This window comes from Tinamus guttatus, unplaced genomic scaffold (assembly GCF_059628265.1).
Source record: "Tinamus guttatus ecotype Peru unplaced genomic scaffold, ASM5962826v1 Tinamus_guttatus_pri_ptg000327l, whole genome shotgun sequence".
In the NCBI taxonomy this organism is placed as follows: Eukaryota; Metazoa; Chordata; class Aves; order Tinamiformes; family Tinamidae; genus Tinamus; species Tinamus guttatus.
The window spans coordinates 8,411,268-8,437,590 of record NW_028288861.1 but is presented as its reverse complement, the minus strand read 5'-3'; the positions used below and the strand labels follow the sequence as shown (position 1 = coordinate 8,437,590).

The following is a 26,323-nucleotide window of genomic DNA, read 5'->3' as shown; positions in this document are numbered from 1 at the left end:
TCAAAACAAAATAATTAAAAGATAATAATGCCCACTATGTATGCAGAAAATCATTTACCTAAGATTAAGGTCGTTAATACTTCCTTATGACAGAGAAGTTATTGCAGCATGAGCTCTAAAATATGATTTATGCAGCTTTTAGTTTATTTCATGACATCTCTTCGATTTTTTTTTAAAGTAGTAACTTTTTAAATATGACTCAGCTGATTTGATTACCATAATATAGCTTGAAAGCTTTTTAGGAACACAGCCCTTCGACGCTGGACTTCTCGGGAAGGAGAAGTGGCCATTTGAGCCCTGCTCCCCCGCGTTATCGCCGTAACGGCCACGGCGCAGGAGCGGGCGAGAGCGCGCGCGGGGTCAGCGCGGCGGCAGGAAGCGGTTCCGGGTCGGGGGCGGGAGCCAACATGGAGCCCGGCGCGGGTCGTCGCTGAGGAGCGCGGGCCGCCGCAGCTGCCGCCATGTCGCTGGGCAAGTACGAGCGGCACTGCGACTCCATCAGCTCCGACTTCGGCAGCGAGTCCTCGGGCCGGGCGGGCTCGCGCGGCGGCGGCGGCGGCAGCCTGCCCGGCGAGCAGGAGGAGCTGCACTACATCCCCATCCGCATCCTGGGCCGCGGCGCCTTCGGCGAAGCCACTCTCTACCGCCGCACCGAGGTAGGCTGCCCGCCGCGCCGGGCCGGGCCGGGCCGGACCTGCCCGCGGCCGCCCCGTCACGGAGCCCCGGCGCGGGCGGCGGGGACGGGCCCGCAGCGGCCGCCGAGGCGCCCCGCGTTGTCGCGTCCCTAGCGCCTCGTAGGGAGATGTTAAGGCTCTTCCGAGATTCCAGATTTTTCTACTTATTTATTTATTTATTTATTTTCAGTCACAGAGGATATGGGGTCAATTTACACAAGTAACTCTCCCACGTGGTGAGCGTTTCAGCATAATCAGTGCAGCCGCCTGAAGACCAAGCTCTCCATAGTTCCCAAGCCACTTAGTTATACCCAGTGCCCTTATAGCTTTTTTATTATACACATATATATATACATGTAACTTTCTCATCTCTCACGTCTGTCAAAGCAAAGCACCTGGCCTGGTCCCAAGGGAGAATGGCCCGCTGCTTTCCGGGGGCAGCTCGAAGCTGCATGTGAGCACCGTCCGCGCCCCCCGGCAGCTTGCCCCAAACATCTTGCAGCGCAGGAGCACCTAGGAGGGCAACCTATTTTTTTTTTCTTTTTTTTCCCCACAGTGATTTTTAGGAACAGCTGTGTATTCATAACTGTTGGTCTTGTACAATATCCTACAAGCATAGGATTGGAAATGCACTTTTTCCCCTCCCATGCTGGACCATAATACACTTAGTTTTAGCTGAGACCAAACTCTATGTCTTCCCCCCCCCCCCCTTTTTTTTTCTTTCTTTTTTTCCTTTCCAAAGAGGATTCCAGCCAGCTAGAAAGATGGCTTCAGGCTGCTATTCCGAGCATTAAACAGAAAAACTCAAACTTGTTGTTCTGGAGAATCTTTGTCTGAAACCTCTAAGAAGTTGAAAGTCTGTTTACCTTTCCTGAAATTTTAATTTCCTGCAATAAAGGCACTTGCCATTCTCCTCAGAGCAGTATGTTTTAATTAAAAGACGTTTTTGTGTTGCAGGATGACTCACTCGTCGTGTGGAAGGAGGTGGACCTGACCCGGCTGTCAGAAAAGGAGCGTCGTGATGCTTTGAATGAGATCGTTATCCTTGCTCTGTTGCAGCATGAGAACATCATTGCGTACTACAATCACTTCATGGATAACACCACGCTGCTGATCGAGCTGGAGTACTGTAATGGTGAGATCCCTGCTCCCACTGAGGAAGAGGAGGATGCTGCGTTGCAAAGTTACCCTCGCACCAGAGCCTGCAGGGAATGCTTAGTGCTTGGGTGTCTCCTGGGGAGCAGAGGCATGGAGATGAGTTCTGTTGTGTAGCTGCTGCAGAAGAGACTGAGAACTCTTCTAAGCTGTAGTGGACTATACTTACACTTCTAATGTGCCCTGCTTTGTTCTTGTAGGGAAGCAGCAGGAAAAAACTATGAGGATATTTGAACCTCTCTGCCAGTCCAGAATGAGGCTGTTTTTTTTCAGTACAGTTGCTTATAGGCCCCTTCATTTGACAAAAACAAAGCTGAAAATCCATTTGTTCATTATATTCAGGTCTCCTTACTACCAGACACTGTCAGCTTCTATATTTACTGCTAGAGTAAAACCAAGTCCTTCTGGTGGTGGAGAAAACCTTCAAATTCCATCCAAGATCAAAAGATGCTACTTGAAGTTTGTGCAAGGACCACACAATATGGGACGTGAGAGGCAGGGATGGGGAGGCAGGCAGATTCAGTATGAGGGGCTGAGCTGTAGCTGCTGTTAGGAAGCTGGAAAAAGAGCTAATGCAGCTAATACTATTAGAACAGGTTACCTACTTAGATAGACGATATGCTTTCCAGAACAAGGCAAGTATAACATGCATTTTTGGATGAGTAGGACATCCATTCTGGTATCCTGCATGTTTTGGGGGGCTACATTAAGCATTGGCATGTTATCAGGTTATTTTGATGGAAAAAGCTGTCATCACATTTTCATCATCTTAGACAAACAGCTTTTGCGGGCTCAGATTGAGGAGGACAAAGGGCTCGTACAAAATGTTTTCAAAGGGTATCGAGCAAGGAGCTTGTTGCTGCTAGTTGACAGGTTGACTAAAGCTGTTCTTAGTTCTTAAGTCTACCATTCGCTGTTCTCACAGAGAGGAAAACAGCAGTAGGGAAACATTAGCCTCTTGATGCTCCATTTATTTTAGGAATCCCCTGTGTCAGTTACTTGGCTGTTCCATAAAGACCACATGCTTAAGGCCACTGCAAAGTAGTTGGAGGACATTGAGAGAGGGTGTGTGATGTTAATGTCTGTATATGTGTGTTAATGTCTCTAATCCAATTGTTTTAATTTGGGACAATAATCAAGAGGTGTGTGTGCAGCCTGTATTACATGGGTATGTCTGAGTCCAAGCTGGTGGTTTAGAAATAGAGACTTGAGAAGAGGGAAACGGTTTTAGGATTATGGGTAGTGTTTTTGTCAATGGCTGTGTGAGTTTGTTGTTGTTGTTTTTGTTTTGTGTGAGATTTATAGTGTACAAGTCTAAGATCATTTGTAAGTAATCTTTAAAATAAGGCTACACTGGATACTGTCTGGCATTTCTCAGAACCTTCCCAAAAAAAAACAGCAGAGAAAAAAACAGATCCTGAAAGTTTCTGCTGTGTAATTGCCATGTCTCTTCTGGAGATCTCCAAGGCTTCCATATTTGAGCAAATATTCTCCCCTCTTCAATGAAGAAATTCTTCATTTGCCTATAGTGCTGTCCGTGCGTAGTGGTACCAGAAGAGTTGGAATCATGGAATTATATCACTGAATACATCTGCAATAGTTTGAGGGAGGAAGCAACCTATAAAATAGATGTATTAAAGAGAAAGCAGGAGGTCAAAAGTTAAATTGATTAGATTAGCAAAAGAGTGGAGTGAGTTTGTTTTCATACATAGAGGTATTGATTAACTGAGCTTAGAACTAAATATTCTCTTAGCATATTATCTTAGTGATATAGACTGGCATGCTGCACTTTTGTTCAGAAAAGCTGCAGGAAAGATGAAAAAAGAAATTGAAGTTGAGAAACAAATCACTAAAGCCTCTGTAGTCTGAATCATAGGGAAAGAGATTCCTGGGATGAGATAGAAATGAATACTTTGGTTAATTTGGAAATACAGAGTCTTTTACAGATCATTTGCAAGAATGAAGATAGGACAGGAAAAGCAAATGTTGAGAGGTTATAACAAGGCAGAATGAGAAGAATATAAGTAAAAGGAGTCTTAACTGGAATATTAGAATTTTTTTTCTAATGCGAAAGTGAAATAAGGAGGCAAAGGAGCCATCGTCACCCTTTTCCTGAACATCTGCATGTTTTTGTTTACTTTTTTTCTTTCTTTCTTTTTTGGTCTACATGTTTACAACTGTTTTGGGGATAACCTACAGCAGAAAACTGTCTTGCACTAGTCCTTTGTTAGGACTTAATATATGAAAACTAGGAAGCAGAATAGCAGTAGAATATGATCAGAGATTTGGGATTTACTAGTAAGAGGGCAGGGGCTCCTACTGTTCCATGCCTGCAGCAATCTGTGCATAATTTCTTTTAATTCTTAATTTTAAGTCTGCAGTCTTCAAATTTTGACACACTGAGGAGATTATTTGATGATTTCAGGCTTCGGTTGGGGTTATGCTGCTGTTGTCAATTCTGTTTTTGAATTCTTTGTTGATGCATTCGGCAGACAGATGAAATAGGTCAGAGCTGGGCAATAAGTGTGGAAAGGCAGTAACTGCTGCTTTCAGGGACTTCTCTGGTCTCGTAATTGATTCTTGTTTGCTTGCTTTTTAATTAATTACTTATTTTTGTCCTGTTCAGCAGGACAGTCCCACATGATTTGTTGTACTGGCTATACGTGTTTGCATATTCCAAGAAGCACTGACTGATGGAAAAGTAGGGACTGCTGGCCTTTCTTTCTGACTCATTTTTCAGAGCATTTTGAATGGTTATGTTAGCAGAAGGAATAATCTCTGCCTAATCTTTAATATGCCAGTGAAGTTCTTAGATGGAAGAACTTGATTTTGTTAGTGCCTGCCCGGTTTAACTGAAAGAGTCCTAAGGGAGAGCTGAGATGGACCATCAGATCTCCTGTGAGGATTTGAGCATTCTCAGAAGAACAACTGCAGTCATTAACCAGGATAAACCTCTTTCTTTCTCACTCCCTTATAATTACAGGAGGGAACCTCTACGATAAGATTCTGCGACAGAAAGACAAGTTATTTGAAGAAGAGGTAATTCTGCCAGGTTTGAAGGAGCAGTGGGGCTGACCTGATGTTGTAGGGGTCTGACTGTTTATCTGTGTATTTATATTACACTTTTTTGCAGTAATGCTGAGGGAATTTTTGTGTAGATCTGGGGACTGACATCCTTGTCCTGTTGAATATTTCAAGCGTTTATGGGTTATCAGAAATCTTATCCTTTTTTTTTTTTTCTTCTTTTCCTTTTAATTTTGGCTGTCCCTGGCATTACACAAAGAGAGAACTCAACACCCTCAACTCACTTTTGGTCACCTTATTGTTTTGGCTAACATTTTAATTTAAAAATCTGTTTGTGTTTATTCATGGTTGGTGTTCAACTTCTCTCACTATTTAGCCATTCCATGGGTTCTTAGTCTCCATGAGACTAAGCCTCATTTAGTAGTTAACTTTGAATCTTCGTAACCATGGACTTTTTTCCCTTTCTTTCCCCTTATTTTCCACTTTGCTTCCTGCTCTTGCTGTGATAATTACACTGTTTTCCATATAAAATTATTTTTAAGCTCTCTGGCTCATATGAATATTAAATGGCCCAGTTCTCATTCTAGAGAGCCCAACAGCAGTTCTTTCACAGGCGACTAGTAGTTTTGCTGTTCCCATTTCTTTTCACTTAATGACTTTTGACTTCTGTGGCACTTATCAGGACAAATACTATGAAGGATGCTGGAACAATCTTTTGTTTGTAAAAAAAAAAAAAAAAAAAAAAAACCTCAGATTTTTGAAACTGGAAATTTCCAAGGAAATGACAGATGTACATACTTCCCAAAAGAGCCTCTAAATAGTACAGTTAGGCCACCTTGCTGTGCCTCTGTATGTCAGGTGCACCACTTTTCTCTGAATCTCACTTAAGATTTTGTTCCTACCTTTGCAGATGGTGATTTGGTATCTCTTTCAAATTGTATCAGCTGTGAGCTGCATTCATCGAGCAGGAATTCTTCACAGGTAAGGGTGGCATGCAGTAAAACTGAAGTGTAACGGTGCTTCGCAGGTCTGAGTGCAGAACTTCTCTGAGTAGCTTTTGCTTCTGTGCTTAAAGCCAGCATTGAACTCCCCTGTTCAACGTGTAGTTGGAATGCTCAGGCTTTAAATATCACTTCTATCACAATTTTTCCATAAATAGAAATTGTCTTATGAATATACAAGAAATTTTCCATATAAAAATGCAGTCACTCTGTGTGTGGTGCTGCAGCTCTGTGAATAATGTTAATCCATGTGGGAAGGGAGTAAATTTTCTGTTTATTGCCATAGCACATAAATGATGTTTGCTAAATTGGGTAGGAAGGAGAGTCTCTGGTGACTTCCCTCCTGCTTCACAAGTAGTAGCTGCATATCACATGTACATCCTTGTGTAACTCCTGAAGGCTGACAGTGGTACAGATTTGGCACTGGTGCATTGCTGTAAGATCCAGCCAGGTGCAGATTTGTCCTGCATTTGGCCCAATTCCATTTATTTGGGTTGTTATTTGAGGAAATAATATAGCTTGTTAGCTGGTCATGGTCATTTTGACATTGACACTGGGTGTTTAATGAGTATCTAGTTACCTTTTCCTTCTGCTCTTTTCTATTTGGGAGGGGTAAATTTCATTGCTTTTGTGTATGCTTCAGGAATGCCCAGTGCATGGGCAGAGTAAGAAGGCCATGGTGTTCCAGGGAGCACCACACATGCAGAGCGCTGTGGTGCCATCTGCATAGTGGGCTGCATCCTTCTGTAACTAATGAGCTGTAGGAGGATGTCCTCTGTGGGAGAGCATCCTGATTGCTGCCATTCTGGGCTTTGGTAGAGCCTTGCTGATGAAGGGTTGGTGCCTAATGCTCAACACAGCAGTGCTTATGTTTTTGACTTCAAGCAGATGTCATGTCTGTCCTGCTTCGCAATGATTTCCTGCTTACCACCTCTGACAGACACCTCTGACCTTCCTGCTTTTACCCATCCTGACAGAAAGGTTCACAACTTAGGAACATCTGTGGCCCCAAATCCTTCCATAATAACAAATTGAACAGTTATTTAAATGTTTGCAGTGATTTCCTTCTGCTGCAGACATTGTCAGAGTGACCCAGGACTTTGCGATGCCCCAAGTGGATGAATGCAAAGTGCTGCTTTACTTGGTGGTGTCCTGATCTGCACTGGGAAGTTGTTGATGGTACGTTAGGAAAAGGGGGTATTGTGAAGTGTCGGCCATGGGAAGCATGTTCTGCAGGGGCTTCCTCACTGTATTTGCAGCCTCTTGTATTGATCTGTGAAACTTAAAATACAAATTATTATGCCTGGGCCAAAATATTTTCTATGAGTTTTGGAATTGCATTTAGTGGCCGTCCGCCTTCTTATCTTCTGGGTACAGTATATCATGTTATGAAGACTTTTGCCTGAGGCATAAGATAGAATGATGTTATGCTTAAGTTTTAGAGGCTTAAGTTCTAAGTTCTTAAGTTCTGACTTTCGCCCATTAATAAAAACAGGAAAAATAAGACTTGTCCAATAGCCTTCATGTGAAAAAGATCTGAGAGTGGGGATAAAAATGTTTGCTCTGTGGTCTTCACATAGCCGTCTGGAGGCTCAGCTTTTTGGACTGTCTTGTGTCTGTGCAGGGACATGATAAAACATAGATAGCAGAGTTACTACCACAGTACTTGGGATCAAATTGCTTTTGGCAAGTTCCATGTATGAAAAGGTGCCATAGAGTAGAAGTTATTTCATGGGATAAAGAAAGGATGATAATGTGTGTGTGGAAAACTGAAATCTGGGGATATATCTGAATGTCTATATTTCTCCTTCTCCTTTCAGAGATATAAAGACATTAAATATCTTTCTAACCAAGGCAAACCTGATTAAATTAGGAGACTATGGGTTGGCAAAGAAGCTGAACTCTGAGTACTCTATGGCTGAAACTGTGAGTATCTGCCTTGTGTGCAGAACATTTTTCTTTTACCTCTACATAAGACCAGAAATGCTATAGTTTGTTGTTGTCGTTGCTTGTTTTCTGTATTCTTTCTATGCCTCTCCATCACCTAGACTACCTCAATAGTGTGAACATATTTATCAATGTTTTGCAGCCTACAATTATCCTGGCTCCTGGTTTACCTTTTGAAGATCTGTCTCTCTGCAAAGCGGCAGTAGATGAATGAGAAATGACATTATGGGCATGTAACTGTACCAGAGTTGGTATAGCTGGGCTAGGGAGCCCTGTTCTTCTTTTCCTAGCACCTTGTGGCACTTCCACAGGTGAACCTATGTAACATAAAGGCCAACGCCTCTGTCTCTTTGGACAGTATCAGTTTATAGTCATGTCACATAGCTTTTCCTTTGGGGTAGTTAAGTCCAGCTAAATAAGCCAAATTAGTATGAGCATGCTGCTCTTACAGGGATATTTTTCCTTTGCTGAGTCTGACTTGGCTTGCCTGTGTATACCTCACACTGTGTTGGGCCGTAGATACGTGTCCTTTAACTTTGAACATGCCCTTTAACTTTGATATTCAGGCTCTGAACTGAATTTCAAAGAAGCAAGAAAGGCACTCACTTTTCCTTTGGTAACAGTGTGGTTTGTTGGTAATGATCTTGAACGGGGGGCAAAGCTTTGCAGAAGAGATTAATTCTACCAGAAGGTTGTTAAGATTGGCTTTGTTCCAGATCCTTCCAGAAAGCAGTTTCACACAGAGAGTTATGATGCAGGGCACTGTAGCCACCCGAATGCCTTGGCCTGTGTTTCCCAGCTCTTTGAATTCTGTCGCGAGCAGTAGGCTTGGGAAGGGAGACATTTTCTGGAACTCTGATTTGTCAGAGGCTTTTATAGTTCGGATGGCAGCCAGCTTGCCCTTCCCTTTACCAGGGGTTATTGTTGGATTTGATTCAAACTATTGGTGTCCTCATAGGATGCATAATTAAACGCACGTCAGCCTCTTTCCAGAACATGGGTGTTATTGTGCAGTTCCGTAATAAGTGGGAAGTCAAGGATATTGTATATAGTCCTTGCTAAATATGGGTCTAGCAAAATCATTTCTGGAAGGTTATGTTCTTCATGGGCTTCTGACTTGCAGAGAAAGCACTGTCTGTGCGATGAATCCTCAGGTTTACTTTTGTTCCTGTTGTCTGGCTTCATTTACACATGCAAGTTTACTTTTCTTTCCCTCTTCACCGATGAAAAATCTTGAACTAAGTATTTTCAGTTAAATTTAATGCTATGTTCAAGCCTGTTTGCTCAATTTGTGATCTAATGACCAATGGCAATCGGAAAGACATCACTGTGGAATATGTCCATAACATGCCATTATCTGTATTTTTTCATTATAGAGATTGTAATTATATCAGTCAAATTATGATTTTGTAAAATGTCAACTTCTTGCTTAGTAATGCTGAGTTTACCAACCTTTCTCCCAGTCAAGGATGATGATATAGAAAATATGTCTGTGTCTGTCTTCTAGAAAGTTTACATTGTTCTTTGCTTAAAAAAAAAAGATGTGAGAGCATTGCCCTAGTTCCCCCTATGATTCTGCAGCTAGGTGAGGTTTTAAACCTCCCTATGATGAGGACTCGCATTGCTCTGGCTGTCAGGCTGTGGAAAGGGAAAGGGAAGGGTAGTTCTGAATGTGGTATCTGCTGTGCTGGCGGAGCTGATGAGAGGCCAGCTCTGTACTCCTTGGAGCGTTGCTGAGGGAGTTGAAAAGAGGGCAGCTATAAATATTTCCCCGTCTCCTAAATTCTATCCTTTTCATTTTATTTCACTGTCTGGTTCCTTGCTAGGAAGCTGGCGCCATTCATCCGGAAGCTTAACGTTTGCACCTTTTGTCGTGTTTCTCCTTGTTGTGACTTTGAGCTATGCCGCTATTTCTGTTGGAGCTGAGAGGGTTCCCATATTTAAATGGTGGGGCTTAGGATTTTGTGCTGGGCGGGTAGGTTATTTTTTGTTTTAAACGATTCTTCAAGAAGCTTTGCTTCTGCAGTGAAAGTCTCTAAGGTGGGACTCATGCCAGCTTTCTACTTAGTGACCCAGAAGTAGCCCCTCTTGATTCAGACACAGAGTGGCCATTGTCCTGGCCGTACCCTGTGATCAGACAGAGCGGCTCCACAGCCGCAGCTGGCGGCTGCCTTTGGAAGCTTTGCTAGACCCTCTCCAAAGGGTTCCCAGATGTCTGGGGACCTGACCCCCTGATTAATTCTGAATGTAAGATATTTGAAAGAGGGACAAACCTCCACTGCATTCTGCTGACTACTGCTCTATGTAACACATCAGAATCTGAGCAAGGTGGTATTGGGGATCTTTTAAGAAATGCAGGCACAGTTTGTGGGTAGGAAGGCAAGAAATGTGCTTGTTCCCTCCCTTTAGCATGCGATGATGGTATGTTAAGGTCTGCGTGTCTTGACTGCTGGATTGCAGCTGCATCCAGCTCTAATGGGCCTCTGTGAACATGATTGATGCAAAGCCCCAGAACTGAAGGCTGCTGGATTATTTCTGATTGTTGAATGTTCTTTTTCTTTTTTTTCCTAGCTTGTGGGAACACCATACTACATGTCCCCAGAACTCTGCCAGGGGGTGAAATACAACTTCAAATCAGATATTTGGGCTGTGGGCTGTGTCATCTTTGAACTTCTCACTCTGAAGAGGACCTTTGATGCTACAGTAAGCTTGCAGACCAACATGGACTGAGTACCCTGGTTTTCATCATCCCCAAATCTACACTTACCTCACAGATTTTCTTAGTTACTGATTTTTCTTTCACTTTGATAAGTTTATTAATTCGAAAGCCAACTGCAGCCAGAGAAAATGCATGCAAGATTTCCCCTGCCCTGCACTGCCAGTATCTCTCCAACATCTGACAAACACACCTTCTTTGCAGCACTGGGTTTATGAGATACAAAAATGCAAACTGTGCTAATCTGTATCACTGTTGGGAGTGTAACATCATTTTGTCCAGAAGAAGGAAGTTTGTGATCAGGCAGTCTTGGTCCAACATTGGTAGTTAAAAGTTTTATGAGCAGCATTCTGTACGGAAAATTTCCGGCCTTGGGTTTCATAAGATTTAAGATTTCTTGTCATCAGGGCTGCCAAGTTCTCAGTAATTGTGCTGCTGTGCTGTGTTTCAATAGCAATATGCAGCAGAGGAGCTTCTGTGGAGAGAGGAGCCTACTCTGCTTCCCTGGCTAAGGAATTTGGCAAAAGGTGAACGTTGCCACCAAGTCCCCACTCTCAGAAGTACCACATCTACAGAAAAAAACTACAGGCTTCTGGAGAACCTCCTAGGCAAGAAAGAAGGATATGCCTTTCTCTGATCGTAGGAGGAGGGAGTAAATGCTGATGGCCTCTAGCATCTCTCCCTGTTGAATAGGTTGTCCACTTCGGTTCTTTTACAACCGATACCTGTTTTCTGCCTAGAACCCCCTGAACCTTTGTGTGAAGATTGTGCAGGGGAATCGGGCCATGGAGGTTGATTCCACTATCTATTCTCGGGAGCTGATCCAGATGGTCAATTCCTGCCTTGATCAGGTTGGTGAGATACTTTCCAATTTTCAGACACCCGTGCCATGCTGTGCTGTCTGAACCACTCCATCCAGGGCCACTACATCTAGGGCTGGGGGGGCTGCCATGCATGTTTCAGAATGAGGGATTTTGATTCCAGGTAATATCTTGAGGCCTCGTGTATCACTAGGACTGGGCTTCCTCTAGGCCTCTGAAATCATTCGCTCAAGATGCTCTTCAGTCCTGCAGACCTAGGAGGGGTGCTGGGTTTGTTCTCATGATGCTTATTTTGTGGACTGGCCACAAGTGATCATTTTCTCATGCAGTGCTTTGAAAGCAGGAGCATCAGTTCAGTACTGTCTCCTAAGCCTCCAGCTTTCTGGCTATGACTCTGCATTTCTGTAGGGAATTAACTTCTTGGAAACAAGTGCAGTACTGATATCTTTGTAGTGGGGAAGTCCATACTGTTCATTCCTGGCACTTATTGCTCTTTATTCTACATATTTAATTCTTTCCTTTCCCCTGTGAAAGGAGTCAGGGAAAGACGACCATGCACCCTTGCATGAGGTCTTCTGGCCCAAGATTTTATTGTAAACGATGAGCTTTTCCCAGGGAGTGATTTGCTGCTCACCTCTTTCAGGATCCGGAGAGGAGACCTACTGCAGACGAACTGCTTGAACAACCTCTGCTCAGCAAGCGTAGGAGGTAACTGGGTGGTCTTGCTTGGGGCCTGGGGGAGCCAGGTGTGTCAGGGAGAGCAGGAGGAGAACTTGTGCAAACTACTGGTGCTGATGCTTTCGAAACCAAGTCCTTAGACTAATTTGTACCTGACGTGAGGTGGTTTTTGAAGTAGATTTTCTCTACTTTAGGAGAAAATGCTTTTTTGCTGTCTTGTCTCTGGTCAGTCCCTATCTTTGTTGGCACATGGGTTGGGTGAGAAGGGCCTCTGCACCCGTTGCCTAGGCAGCTGTTGCACTAGGAATGCTGCTGCATCCTGTTCTGAGGCACCTTGGAAGAATGCTGGTTTTCATTCTTCAGTTTAAATCTCTGTGAATGAAGACTTGCTCTTACATCTTTGTATGACCTTTGGAAAAAGTTTTTTATAGTACGCAGCTCCTGCAGTGAGGCTGGACCTGCACTTTCTCCCTTTTTCCATCCCTTTTTCTGAGGAAGTGTATTGAATGTGGTCAGTTCTAATGCATATGGATCTTCGCCTCTGTGCAATGTCTTTCTATGAAAGATGGACCAGGATTTTAGACTGCTTGGATCCTTCGTTGGCTGCTTTCAGAACAAAGTAGACTTAATTCCTTCTGCAAATATTATTTTGTTTGGTGTGCAGCAAAGTTGCTGAGTATTGTCTTGCTCATGTTGAAACCCAAATCCTGATAATGTTTAGCACTTTAAGTTATTCTCATACAGTGTGATTATTTGTTGGCTAAATTCTTGTCTGTACATGGTTGTCACTAGCTCTCCTGAAAATTTGCTAGCTCTGTGGTGCATTACTTCTGCCCTACTTAATGTGTATTGGTGTGAGCTGGTAAACAGCTGCCACATTTCTTCCAAGAGGGAGCAGCATTTTTTTGAAAGGGAAAGCAATGTGTGTGTGTGTGTTGCTTGTCAGTAAATTGTTTGGGAGATAGGTTGCTGTTTCCTAAAATGCTTTTTCTCTTTTGGTAGGGAAATGGAAGAGAAAGTCACACTGCTTAATGGGCCAAACAAGCGACCAAGGTAATTATCTGAGCATGTGTTTGAAAGGAAGTCTAAAAAGAACAGCTTCCCAGAGAGGAATTTTAATGAAAGTGTTGGACTGTGACAACCTTAATGGAATAGTGTAGTTTAGAAGGGCAATAAGTGCTAGGAATTTTCGTTATATGGTTGTTGTTATTCCAAGTTTTGTTCTCCCTTTTGTATTCTGCCTGTACATATGGCTAGAATCTTACCTCAGGTCCTTCTTCCTGAGGATGTGCTTGTCACATCCCTTCCTTCAGGCAGGTTCCCTTCAGCAGGAAGAATATAACTGTCTGACTGTTGACTATCTTGCATAATGAATATGAAATGAATATAAATACCTTCCATAAAGCTGGATGTAGGGAAACATTCTCCCTTGTCTCCAGCAAGCCTGTAATGCAGGGTGGCTCTGTGTGGCGGGTATGTTCCATGACAGCTATAGCTGTTCTCTTGTTGAATTATCAGACAGAATTTGACCCTTTTCCTCATAAACTTGAAATTACTGTCCAAGCATTTTATGTGCGGTTGTTCACAAACAGTTTGTTTTGATTACAACTTCGGTTTTGCAATCTGTTTGTGAATTGATTCTTGTCTGCATATATTTTGCATTCAGATGCAATGCCTGAAACTTAAATAAAGAGGTGGTGAAGGGAAGCTAGAAGGTTTGAGATGCCTCCATTAATGCTTGCTGGAGGCTCCTTTCTCTGTGCTCTGAGACAGATTTGTTCCTGAGCCTCTCTGTAGTGGTTCAGGCCTCATAATCTCTGAACAAAGAGAGCAGTTGGTGAAAAGAAAGAATAGAAGCGGTTCTGAAGGGCAGCAGGTTGGGCATGGGAAAATCAGTAGTGTGCAGTAGGAAAGGGAGTGGTGACAGTGATCGTAAAGTTGTTATTAAAAGCATGTGTGTTTTGCGGGGTGGGTCTTGTGCAGGTCAAGTGCCATGAATGAGGCGCCCATTGCAGTCGTGACTTCACGCACTAGCGAGGTGTATGTCTGGGGGGGTGGCAAGTCCACCCCCCAGAAGCTGGATGCCATCAAAAGTGGCTGCAGTGCACGCCAGGTGTGTGCTGGTAACACTCACTTTGCTGTGGTGACAGTGGAGAAGGAGCTCTACACCTGGGTGGTAAGTGAGAGAAACCACAGGAAGTGTTTAAAGGGGGAGAGGAGAGTCTGGATCCACCACCAACTATTCATGAGCCTACTAAAGCCCAGCTTGGAAAGAGAGAAATTTAATTGCAGGGAATGCAGGGGAATGGAGGAGACAGTCTGCTTTTCAAGTCTCCCCAGGCAAATTATTTTTGAAAGAAGTTTTCCATCATCCTGAGAAGTGTTTTGGAGATCTGCTGTGCACATGAGGCTTCTAGGTGGTGGATCTGCAAGCGCAGAGCTGTGTCACACATCTCCTCTTGCTCTTTTTGACCACTAGAAATGCAATTGAGGCTTTATAGCACTCGATTGGCTTTTATATTTTTGAAGAAGGTTTTCCAAGTTAGTAAGGGATAGGATGGTTGACCTTAGTGTAGTATAGAAGTTATCTGTGAGGAGACTTCTGGATGTAGACATAACTGTCCTGTACTAACTCTGATTTTCATGATGAGTGTAAATTCTGCAACAGCTTAAAGTGAACAGAAACTGGTAGCATATAATGTATAGCACTTGAGCCCAGTCATCTTGGCTTTACATGGTTAATAACAGGGTCAATTTCCTACAGGTATCCAGGCTTACAGCCTTTTGTATTTATGATACAGAATCTGTTAGAAAAGATTAGGAAACACTGGTAAGTAGGTGAGAGAAGAAAGAGGTCCAAACTGGAGAGGAACAATTTGAATAATTCACTGGATGATCCTGCAAGCATGGCCATTGAAAAATTTCACCTGGCTATTAACATTTTAGTTTCAGCTTCAGCACTACTTGGAGCTGAAGTTTGTCTTGCTTTGCTTGTGGACTTGGCAGGCCCAGCTCTTCAGTGACTTTTGTTTCATTGCAGATATTTGGATATAGAAATGTAGGTTAAAAACACTGAAGGATGAACTGTAGTCCTGTAGCAAGGGAGGTGGCCTGGCAGATGAGTGCAGTGAGGGAGCTGGGCTTCCTCTCTGATTCTTAGACCCATGGGATGGTGACCTGAGGCTGGATCACTCCTCATGAGTGCATAAGTGCCTGAAAGTCTGTGCTGCCAATTACATGGTGCTTGCTGTTACGCCACAGAGCTAAACAGCCTTTTCCCTAGGAGAGCTAAGACACTTTCTCTTGCACTTTTCTGTCGTTCCTGGGAAACTCTGTAACTACTGGCAGTCTCTTGCATTGTGGATACATAACCTCACAGATGTTCCTGTTTTACAGAACATGCAGGGGGGTACCAAGTTACATGGGCAGCTGGGACATGGAGATAAAGCCTCCTACCGGCAGCCAAAGCATGTGGAGAAGCTGCAGGGAAAAGCCATTCGCCAGGTGTCCTGTGGGGATGACTTCACAGTCTGCATCACAGGTAGGAGTTGAAAGGGGACTACAGTGAACGCTCCCTTTGCTGTGCTGTGGAGGTGCTTGCCTTTGCAATAAGATTACTAGATCAGTTGCTAATCCATGTTTTACTTCCGAATGGTTTTGCAGAAAATAGGTGCAAAAGGGGAGGTAAATCCACATTATTCTACAGAGGAAGATGCTGAATCCCAAGGAGGGTGACACTGTGGCTGCGTCCCTTTGTGGAGCACCTTAAGGTTGAAATGAGAGGTGGATTTGAGACTTGCTGTTTAATTCAGAAAAGCTTGAGACCTGGTGGCTGCTTCTAGTTCTAATCTTTTTAATACTTTTAAGGATGTATAAGCCATGGTATTGCCTGTTGTAGGAAAATTCAGATCATGCTCTGCCCTTGAAAACACAATTCTCAACAAGAGATTTTCCAGTTTGTTCTGCCAGTTCTGGAAAAGCAGAGTCTGGCAGAGATGAATTCACTATCACAGCACACTGAGCATTTGACTTAGGGAGTCTCAGGGTCAATTTGTGGGTTTCTGTTAAAAAAAAAAAAAAAAAAAAAAAAAGTGGCAGGTTCAGCACTATATTTTGTAGTACTGGTGGCCTGCAAAAACTGCAGGTTGTAGCATAAGGTCATCCATCTTCCTGATGAATAGAAAATGCTGTGTAGTCTCCCAGTGCCATTCCTCTTCACTGAAGATGAGGGTGATTACAAAAAATGGATTACTCTTGCCACATCTTGAGAGGTTAATATGCATCCTGTTCCAAGCTGTCCTGCTGACAGTGCTGACTGCTTCCTTTGTGCTCTGCAGATGAGGGCCAGGTGTATGCCTTTGGCTCTGACTATTACGGATGTATTGGCATCGACAAAGCTCAAGGCTCTGAAGTGCTTGAGCCCCTGCAGTTGGATTTTTTCCTTACCAACCCTGTGGAGCAGGTCTCATGCGGAGATAACCATGTGGCAGTGCTGACCAGGAACAGAGAAGTCTACACGTGGGGCTGTGGGGAGTATGGTAGGTAGAGTCTCTCCGGGCCTAGTGGCAGTGGGGCACGGCCGCTCCAGGAAGCGGCTTGGTGCAGGTGTGCAATGCAGGGCCTGGGTGAGGGCTGTCTGCTGTATCCTGGGGGGAAAGATTGCTTCTTTGGGACTCTCTTTCCTTGTGAGAATGGGGACTGGAAACTGAGCCTTTGGGATTTCACTTGGGAAACTTATAGGGTGCTGGGGGCTGTCCCTGGAAGTGGGGTACTCTTTCTGGGAGTGGGGATGGATTATCTTGAGAAATGGCAAGCAATGATGGATGTAGAGAAGCAAGTTCCTAGTGCTGTGAGGAGATTCCTTTGGGACTAGGGAGAGATCATACTGTTACTTAGGAGCAGGTACTTTGTGTGGCAGTTTCTCACTGCAGTGTTCTTGCTGATACAGGGCGCTTGGGCTTGGATTCAGAAGAAGATCACTACACCCCTCAGAAGGTAGGGCTTTCACTGCATGGGCATAAATGCAGATTAGTCCCTGTTCTGAAGTATTGACTGTCTGAAATAAAGGGGTGGGTGTGCATGTGTGTGCTTTTATTTATTTATTTATTTATTTATTATCTTGAGGTATTACAAAGTTTGTGAGAGTTTTACCTTTACTTTGCTTCATTTGTCCTTGGATGTGCTGTCCCCAAACTGGCTAACACCTTGATTTAGAGATTCATGTCTCTGATCTCCAAGCTGAAAGTGAAAATGCTGAACTTGGAGAACACTATAGAAATCTCAGTAGGAACTACCAAATGCCATACTTCAGTTCTGTAGGGGAAACATGCAGCATTGCAGACAATTGGGAATCTTTGAATTTGACATGTGTTAAAGACAAGTTGAAAGTAAAACTTCATTAAAATGTTTACTGTATTAATGTTTAATGTATTAATTCCATTGCGGGTAGTATAAACAAGAAAGGAAACAATAAACCAAGGTAGTAGAAACAAGGAAGGAAACAACAAACCAAGGGCCAAGTTTAACTTGTTGGTATTCCTCTTAGCTGCAGGGTTATACAGGGCAGATCTGCATCATGCATGGCATCCCTGGCTCTCCCAGGTTGATGTCAACTGGAACTGCTGGGTGCACAGAGCACATTACACGGCTTAGATGGTGGTGCCTGGAAGCTATATATCTGCAGTCAGCCAGTATTGCACCCATGCAGCACAGACCTAGCCCTGGGCTGGGTGCTTCTAAATGCTGGTTGCTGAGATGCCTGTGCATCATATTTCTCGTTCCTTCTCTTCAGAACTGTCTCCATAACAATGTCTAGATGTGTCTTAATTTTCTGTATTGTGGCTGGAGTTTCTCAGTATGCCTTAGATTTTATGGTATTATTACACCTTCATTGAAGCAACCACATTAGGTGCTGTCAGTGCTCAGACTAACTGAACCACTGCTCTAATTCTGTATGTTTTCCATGGGCCCCACTAGATTTTGTGCTGGGATTTTGATTTTCTCATGATTCGTTTCTTTTATGTAGGTGGATGTTCCAAAGACATTAAACATCGTGTCTGTTCACTGTGGCTGTGATGGGACTTTCCTGCTCACCCAAACAGGCAAAGTTTTGGCATGTGGACTCAACGAGTTCAACAAGTTGGGCTTGAATCAGTGCACATCAGGGATAATTAACCATGATGTAAGTGCATGTGGATCCCTAGTTCCGACTTCAGCAGTCAGTAGCACATGGGGAAATAGAGGTCCTACAGCACTGACAGGGAGTGCATTAGCTTTTTACCAGTCTGTTAGTTCCAGTCCAAGAGAATGGATATTGGTATTATGAGAAGAGGCAAATTGTTCTTCAGCTTCCTGTTTGCCCTACGGGCTCATGTCAAAGCTGAGGCAATAAAACAGCTAGTGGCCTGTGTCAAGGCCATGCACGTAGTGACATGGGATCTGGCAGGAGCTTCCCACAGCTAGGAGGGGGCTGAGCTAACACTGGGGTGTGTCGAGACCTGCTTGAGTAGCCTTAACCGGTGAACATCTGTTTTTTCACTCTGTGCTTACCTGGACGTTGTCTTTTCTTAGACATACTGTGAAGTGCCCTACACCACTTCCCTCACTTTGGCCAAGCAGCTCTCCTTCTACAAGATCCGTACCATTTCTCCAGGGAAGACCCACACAGCTTCTATTGATGGTGAGCCCCACTCGCACTCCCTGGGGATGGGCCCCACTTTTGCTGAAGCCAGAGAAGGGAATTCTAAGTTGGTGTGCTCAGAAGTGGACACTGGTTGCCTGACTATTCTACATCAGCTTTGCCCTTTTAGCCTGGCTTCTCTGGGTGAAGGAGCAGATCCATGCAGGGGTTACAGTGGCACTGAGGGTTACACTTTGGTAGCAGGACTCACAGCTGGCTCATAAACCTCAGGACTGCTGCCTCCTGCCCAGCTGAAGCAGCAACATTAGTTACTGGGGCAGTCCTATCTCTGGAGGATTTGGGGAGATTTATGCTTTGGGAAAGTGGAGAAAACATTTTTCACTCTTAATAGGGCAATGTGAGACTTGGTTGGAGGGCTGGAGGAGTCCCACCTCCTAGCCTCAGAAAAGGGGAGTAAGGGGAGGAAGAGCCAGGGAGGCAATTCCCAGCTGCAGCCATTCCCCTTGGCTGGCACTGTCCCCTCCTGGGGGCCGGCTTCCCAGTAGTCCTTGCAGATGTGGGGCTGCTGCTGGTGGCTGCGTGCACGCGTGGCTGCTGCAGAGGTGGCCCTCGCCGTGACCGTCTCCTCATTCCTCCTCGCAGAGCGAGGCCGCCTGCTCACCTTCGGCTCCAACAAGTGCGGACAGCTTGGCGTTGGGGACTATAAGAAGCGCCTGGGAATTAACCTGCTGGGAGGCCCCTTGGGGGGTAAGCAGGTGATCAGAGTGTCGTGTGGAGATGAATTCACCATAGCTGCTACTGATGGTGAGTGGCTCTCTGTGGGCTTGTGGTGGGTTCCTTTGAGCTACATCTGCAAGATGGTTGCCTGGCTCCCACTGAGCATTTCTTAGACCATCCTCCACAGCACTTCTGGAATAAAGAAATCCTCATGGACATGGCCCTGTGCCCGGTCCCAGTGCAGCGCCAGGCATTTGCTGTCCTTGGGGCTGCAGAGTGCTGGCTTGCAGGCTGCAGCTTAGAGCTGTTGTCAGTTTGCCCTACTGCTGGCATGCTGGAGCTGGAACAGGCTGCCCAGAGAGGTTGTGGAGTCTCCTTCTCTGGAGATCTTCAAAACCTGTTTGGACGCAGTCCTGTGCCACGTGCTCTAGGTGACCCTGCGTGTGCAGGGGGGTTGGACTAGATGATCTCTAGAGGTCCCTTCCAACCTTAAGCATTCTGTGATTGTATGGTGGTTATGGGCTTTGAGATAGCATTTACGACAGAGATGCTGAGATCCCTGCAACAGTTATAGGTTGACAGCGAGTGACTGGATGCTCCTGAATTTCTCTTTCCTCAGATAATCATATCTTTGCATGGGGCAATGGTGGGAATGGGCGACTGGCAATGATACCAACCGAGAGAGCTCACAGCTCAGATATTTGTACCTCATGGCCTCGGCCAATATTTGGATCTCTGCATCATGTCCCTGACTTGTCGTGTCGTGGCTGGCACACCATCATCATTGTGGGTAAGTGTGAGTATACAATGGATTCTTTCTGGAGTTAGGTTAGGGTGTGATACACAGTTTGCCAGGGCTTGGCCTATAAATCCGGCCTGGGAACAGGCCAGGTTGCAGCGAGGGAATGTGGTGAGCCCTTCCCAGCTGTAAGACTGCAACACTGGCTTTGTCCCGTGCCATTTATAGGAGTTCCCTTGTTCTCCATGTGGCCTCGTAACTGAAGGAGTGTGTTCTTTCTCCCTGCAGAAAAGGTGCTGAACTCTAAAACCATTCGATCCAACAGCAGTGGCCTGTCCATTGGCACTGGTGAGTAACCAGCTGTGGGGAGCTGCGTTTTAAGCCAGTTCAGTGGTTACTGTGACTGGTTGCATGCAGCATGGTTTTTCTGTTTTTGAAAGGCTTTACAGAAACATGTGAAGGGAAGATGTCCAGTTAGTGCAGTGCGTGGGAAGGGAAGGGGCAACGCTGGGAAGAAGGGGAGGACTGAAACATGAGGGAGCACAGAGAAGCAGTAAGGCCTTTGTAGTGAGAAGCTTCAGTTTGTCATAGAAATGGTGAGAGCAGTTCACTAAGGGAGCTGAGTAACATAGGTGGGTTAGGGGGAAGCCGTTGGAAAGATTCAGTCCAATGTCATGGACCTATGAGAGGGCCAGGGGGAAGAAGATGCAAGAGGTTGCAGCTGATGACCTGTTCTGGGGAGGCCTGCAGCAGTGCTGGGCAGGAGGCAGCTCCCTGGGGAGACGCTGTGGGTATGTGTGCTCCCCAGGGCTGCACGGACCTGGCTTGGGGAAGCCACCTTCTGTGCCCCAGCTAGGGGCTGGCAACGCCTGTGGCTGCTGGAATAGCGGGGTTGGGAAGAGTCTGAAGCTGTCACTTTTCTTGTTTGTTAGTGGCTCAGAGCTGTACCACTGGAGGAGGAGAAGAGGAGGAAAATGAAGGGGAAGCAGAGACTCCTGATCCCAGTGGAGGGTTTCGAGGAACCATGGAAGCAGATCGTGGAATGGGAGGCTGGATCAGTGCTACAGAAGCGAAGGGGAGTGACATTTCTGACAGCAGCTCCTGCCCTGGGTGGCTGCGCAAGGTAATGGGCTGTCTCAGAAATGCCTTAAAACAGTCATCGAGGCTGGGGAAAAGCAAGGGGCCCTTTCTGTAAGGGCTACTCAGAAAGGAGTTTATCAGAGTAGCGGGTGCTCCTCTGCTGCTCTCACCTACTCTGCAGCTCTCAGAGTAGCAGTTTCCAGTCTGCTTCCGCAGAGATTGCAGAGCCAACTCATGCTGCCCGCCCTGCAGTAGCTGCTGGGGTGATTCTGGCAGTAGCCTCGCTGCCTCCGGGCAGCTGGCTGCCCTGGGGTGGAGGGTCCTGCTCGCCAGCCCAGCCTCCAGCTGTGGCTGTGTAAAGAAATCTTCACCCATAGCTGATATTTTTTACCACGAGAGGGTGCTGGTGAATTGGCTGAGGAGACTGAAGTCAGCTGCAGGAGTGGGCAGGCCTAACAGTGCTGCTTTGGTTTGTTCAGGAGCTGGAGAATGCTGAATTCATCCCTATGCCTGACAGCCCCTTTCCTCTGAGCATGGCATCCTCGGAGCCTGAAAAGGAGACTCTTCCTTACCAGGAACTTCAAGGACTAAAAGTGGCCCCCGAGGAATCTACTGGATTCAACAAGCCCAAAACAGAGGCCTGGGTAACGTTATTTAGGTTTCCCACAGTGAATGCTTGGCAAAAAGATCCTGGGACCGTAAAACAGCAGTGTATGAATTATGGGGAGAGCTCGGAGGGGGGTGTTGGATTGGCCTTATTCTTCTGGATGAGGAAAAGAGGAGTGTTGATAATCAAAGATGATATAGCAAATACTGTGAAGAGAATGATTCAAGGCAGTCTAGAACGTGAGGCAGGAGGTTGGTGAGATTAAAAGAAATCTGGGGAAAAATGCAGTTAAGGCATTTGAAAATGCCCTAGAAGCCCACCAAAATTATAAATCCATTGAGAAAGCATAAATTGCTATGAGATGGAAGAGGCATTTACATAGGAAATTACAGAGAAGTTATGGCCTATGAGACTGCTGTATTCCAGGAGCATCTGTTCCATGAGCAGGCACAGATCTGAGTCTTAGGGTTGGGGGTTGGACCCGATGGATTGGGGTGACAGGAGCACCTGATCAGCTTCCTCAGAAAAAGGAGGAAGGTCATGACTTGGTAGCAGAGCCTTTACCAATCTGCCTGCTAGAAGCTTTGGAAGTTGGGACTCAGTGGGGGTGATGGCGTTTGGTGCATGGTCTCTTACTGTGGCATATGCGACCCTTGGTTTAGAAGTTCCTTTCCTTGCACGCAAACGTGTCTCATTTCCCCTGTGTAGCCACGCGGCGGAGGGGAGGCCGTGGCTCCTGTCGTGGGCTGTGCCTGCAGTGCCCTGCAAGCAGAAGTGGCCCATCTCCGGGGCCTGGTCTTGCAGTGTCTGGATGAGCAGAAGAAGCTGCAGCAGGAAACCGTTCGTCTGAGCACCCAGCTCCAGAGGTTCTGCAGCGGGACGGAGGGAGTGCAGTGGGTGAGCATCCAGCAGCTGGGGTTCTGGCTGTGTGCCCATGCTGAGGGCTCAGGAGCCTGATCCTGGCTCGTGCACAGCCTGTGGAGGCTGCGGTAAGGGAGGTAGCTCATAACAACCCCTTAAAGCAAAGCTTGGTGGAGCTGCTGACACTGGCTCCAGTATTAGTAACAGGAATAAAGCCAAGAAGTTGGTTTCCTGCGAGGACAGCCCAACCCTGGAGGGATTTGGGATTCCCCTTTATTTCTTCTGGTGAGAAATGAGTGGTAGTTAGATATTTGGGAGAGTCCAGATGGCTGTGGAAAATAGGAGTTGTGCTTTGTGTGGTTCCTAGTTTCTTCACAGCCAGTCCCAGAGCTGTTCCTGAGAGTTGCTGTGTTTAATAGGTGGAAGTTCATTCCAAAGGAACCCAGACAGCCAAAGAGGAGATGGAAGTAGATCCAAAACCTGACTTGGATTCAGATTCCTGGTGTCTCCTGGGAACGGACTCGTGCCGCTCCAGCCTCTAGTCTCCTGAGTCCACTGGGATCCATCTAACTTCACAGCACACTAACCGAACGCAGAGAGCGGCTTTCCTGGCTTTGGGTCACTCGCAGACAAGGAGCGAGGCCGGAGGCTCCAGAGCAGCACCCATGTACGTTTGATATGAACTAGGAGTGAGTTTGAGAGGGAGAGGACCCCTGAGCTCCAGGCCAGCTCAGTGATTGAAGCAGCAGCAGTTCTTCTTTGTACCTCATCTGTCAGTTCTGCACGTGAGGCAGAACAGCCCCGTCACGGCGATGGCTCCAGTAGTGGCTTGTGGACCTTCCATTGTTTCACTGCTTCTTGGGAGCTGCCTTTGGGACCCCAGTTTTCATCACTGCATTTCTAGGTATGAGGAGGAGGAAACATGTTTTACCGAAGCAGGCTGAACCCCAACACTTGCCACCTCCACTTTACAAGGGCGAAGGACTTGGATCCTCTCCCTAGCACGTGGTAAGGCCCAGCTGGTGAGGCTGTTCCCCTTTGTGCAAGGGCAGAGGAAACAGAAAACGTCTCATTCTGGAGGCAGTGGAGATCTCCCTGTTGGGGAGATGATGGCAGACAGCATGTCCCGGGCCTCCTGGCCCTATGTCTGTGTCCAGTGGCCATCATGGAGAGAATTTAAAGGCTTAATTCTGGGGCCTCAAGCCTTCCACCTTCCAGGCACTGCAGAGACACAAATGAATCAGGTGCAGTTTCCAGCAGAGAGGACTCTCTGGGATGGGATCTCTGGTACCCAGTTTCAGACCACCTGCTTTCTAACAGGGTGACGAGTGTCTGAGTCTCCGACCAAGTCACCTGTTTCTTCCTCCAGCTGTTCAGTGTGGTTTGGGTGCCAGAGCTTCTGGTTTCTTGGCATAAACCCATAGCTGCCCTCTGCCTGGCTTCTGTTCTGCTCAGCCCCTGGCACCCGTGATCTATGCGGGTGTGGGAAGGATCAGTATTTTTTCTACTCTGTGTTTTGATGAAGTTGGAATGTAGTTTCCTACCCAGAATAGGTCATTAATGCCTTGGTCACAGGATGCAGCCTTTCCCAGTGACTGTGAGTGATCAAGTCTGTGGCCGGAATTCACCCTCTTTCTAGAAGCAAGAGGCTTTCCCAAGGAAATTGGAGATGGGAAGAGGTCTGATGCTCAGAGTTACCTCATTTCCGATTAGATAATTAGATTAATTTTATTCTCTCTCTCTTTTTTTTTTTTTTAAAAAAAAGTAAACTGTTTTTGGACTAAGCCTGTGGGATTTGGTGGGGCACCCAGGAACAGCTATCCCCCTGCTTCTCTCCCCCCCTTACCTGAAGTGTCTAAAGAGTCCCAAGTCCCTCTCACCATTGCTGGGAGAGTGGGGCTGTGACTTCTGTTATCCTTAAGTCATCCCCGTCACTAGAATTGCCTTGGGTCTGTTGGAGATGGCTCTGCTGTCACCTCTCCTAGACCTTTTCCTTCAAGAGGCTGTTCTTGGGGACCTAGCATTCCCCCGTTGTCTCTGGAGGTGAAAGCCAAGCTATTCTGCTTGTAATCAGTGCTCCTTAAAAACTTTCTCTGGTGCCTATCACTAGTACCTTGGAGCTCAGTCAAGAGCAGACTCTCCAGGGCAGTGTTTGGGGCAGGGATAAGGCCAGTGTGTCTGCCCGTTATTCCTGAAGGAAGGGCAGACAGGAGGACGGCCCTCGTGGGAGGTGGCAGTCATCAGGTAGCCACATCGCTGAGTAGCCCCCGTGACTCTGCCCTCTCTTCCCCTGCGTGCCTGGAGCCAGTTCTTGGGTCAGGGTCCCAGCTTGATGGTTGTTGCTGCCGTTGGAAATGAATGAGCCGGTCGTGCCGCAGCAGAGCCTTCGAGGAGCGAAGAGCTGAGCCTGAGCTGTGTCCAGTAGTACTGAGCACAGGGGAGTCGCTCTCCTGCAGTGCACCAGCCTCATTTCTCAATGCTCTGCAGTTGGGAAGCTAGCAGCACGGACTGGATTCCCCTCGGATCTAGTGGAGGATTAGGGTCCCTGACAGAGGATGCCCTGTGCTCCACAATCTCATTCGTGCCTTAGAGGATTCACGCTATCCAGGTTGTGCCTATTACAGACCACAGACTTCACACCAGCTATGCAACCAAAAAAGCAGTTTAAAGCCAGCACCTTCGTCTTGGCCTGAAAATGGGAAGGCAAGTGGGCAGAAGTGCCTTTGAGCAATTTCAGACCCTTCTGACTTCTCCCCCTCTTGCAGTGCTAGCTCTGTATGTGTCAGTCTCCTGCTAGTATTGCTACTGAGTTGTTATAGTGAAACACAACCTATGCCTGCTCTGACACTCTGGCTGAAAAACTAGTTTGTCGTTGTCTTTTTTTGAAAGGTTAAAGGGTGGAGTGGTTTGGAGTTTCTGTTTCAATAAATGTTTAAACTCATTCTGTGTTCTGCCTCTTTGTAGCACAGGAAGGGGGATATACATATAAGCAGCTGGGATACTGGAGTTCTGTTGTTTTGATTTTGCTTACAGAAAGAGAGCCAAGGGCTTGCAGGGTCATTGCTGTGGAAAAAGAGTCAAGTTCTGCACCTACTTAAGAGAAGAAGGGGGCAGGGGGGCAGGTGGCTCTTTTCTCTTGTTGCTGCATCTTCTAGTGACGTCAGGGTTTTATAGTGTGTTGGTTTTACAACAGCTTTGGTGCCAAGTGGGAAATGAGTAATAGGAAGAGACAGGCTCAAAAGGAAGAACCTGTTTCTCAGAATGGCTTCTGCTGAGCGTTTCAGTCTCCAGAGTGAGAACCTGGCTGCCACCTGCTCTGCTGGCAGTTCCTGCACAACATAATTACGTCTGTCACTTTTCTGTTATCAGGGTTTGCAGTAAATTATGAAATGCCTTGAGAGGCAGAACTGGGTTATAGGCTTCTAATTCACCAGAGAGTGAAAGAAATAAAAATGTGGCTTGTTCCTGAGAATGGGCCTGTACTGCAGTAGCAAAAGAAGAAACTGAGCCAGTTTGAGTAACATGGCCCAAGGAGTATTGAGGTAACGGTAATCATGATAGCATAGAAGTAGGGTAAATCTGTTTGCCCTGAACCTTGTGCTGTGGCCAAACTAATTAATAGTTTTTAAAAGTTTTAAAACAGCGACCTGAAACTTTCTGGAT

The 26,323-nt window shown here is 46.0% G+C and overlaps 1 protein-coding gene across 2 annotated transcripts; it reads left to right on the top strand.

Annotated features, from left to right (window-relative positions):
- Positions 1-400: 400 nt before the first annotated feature.
- NEK9 (NIMA related kinase 9) lies at positions 401-24,367 on the top strand. 2 transcript variants are annotated; one of them, XM_088529297.1, is made up of 22 exons: positions 401-656; positions 1,632-1,809; positions 4,813-4,868; positions 5,764-5,834; positions 7,675-7,780; positions 10,373-10,504; positions 11,258-11,368; positions 11,982-12,046; positions 13,019-13,069; positions 14,000-14,192; positions 15,413-15,557; positions 16,354-16,554; positions 16,965-17,011; positions 18,042-18,197; positions 18,587-18,695; positions 19,299-19,460; positions 19,993-20,163; positions 20,401-20,460; positions 21,045-21,235; positions 21,672-21,836; positions 22,508-22,696; positions 23,080-24,367. In XM_088529297.1, exons 1-22 carry the CDS (start codon positions 462-464, stop codon positions 23,200-23,202), a joined length of 2,877 nt encoding a protein of 958 aa, XP_088385423.1. In that variant the 5' UTR covers positions 401-461; the 3' UTR covers positions 23,203-24,367. The 2 variants fall into 2 exon arrangements, with proteins under 2 accessions (XP_088385423.1, XP_088385424.1); XM_088529298.1 differs by having other exon boundaries at positions 21,672-21,890.
- Positions 24,368-26,323: the final 1,956 nt, after the last annotated feature.

What these genes read in the sequence shown, in the direction of transcription:
- NEK9 (XM_088529298.1), top strand. Translation starts at nt 462, where the DNA reads ATGTCGCTGGGCAAGTACGAGCGGCACTGCGACTCCATCAGCTCCGAC. An exon ending in AGAGGACCTTTGATGCTACA is followed by an intron (nt 10,505 to 11,257) that starts GTAAGCTTGCAG and finishes TTTTCTGCCTAG; the next exon opens with AACCCCCTGAACCTTTGTGT. An exon ending in CTTCACAGTCTGCATCACAG is followed by an intron (nt 15,558 to 16,353) that starts GTAGGAGTTGAA and finishes TGTGCTCTGCAG; the next exon opens with ATGAGGGCCAGGTGTATGCC.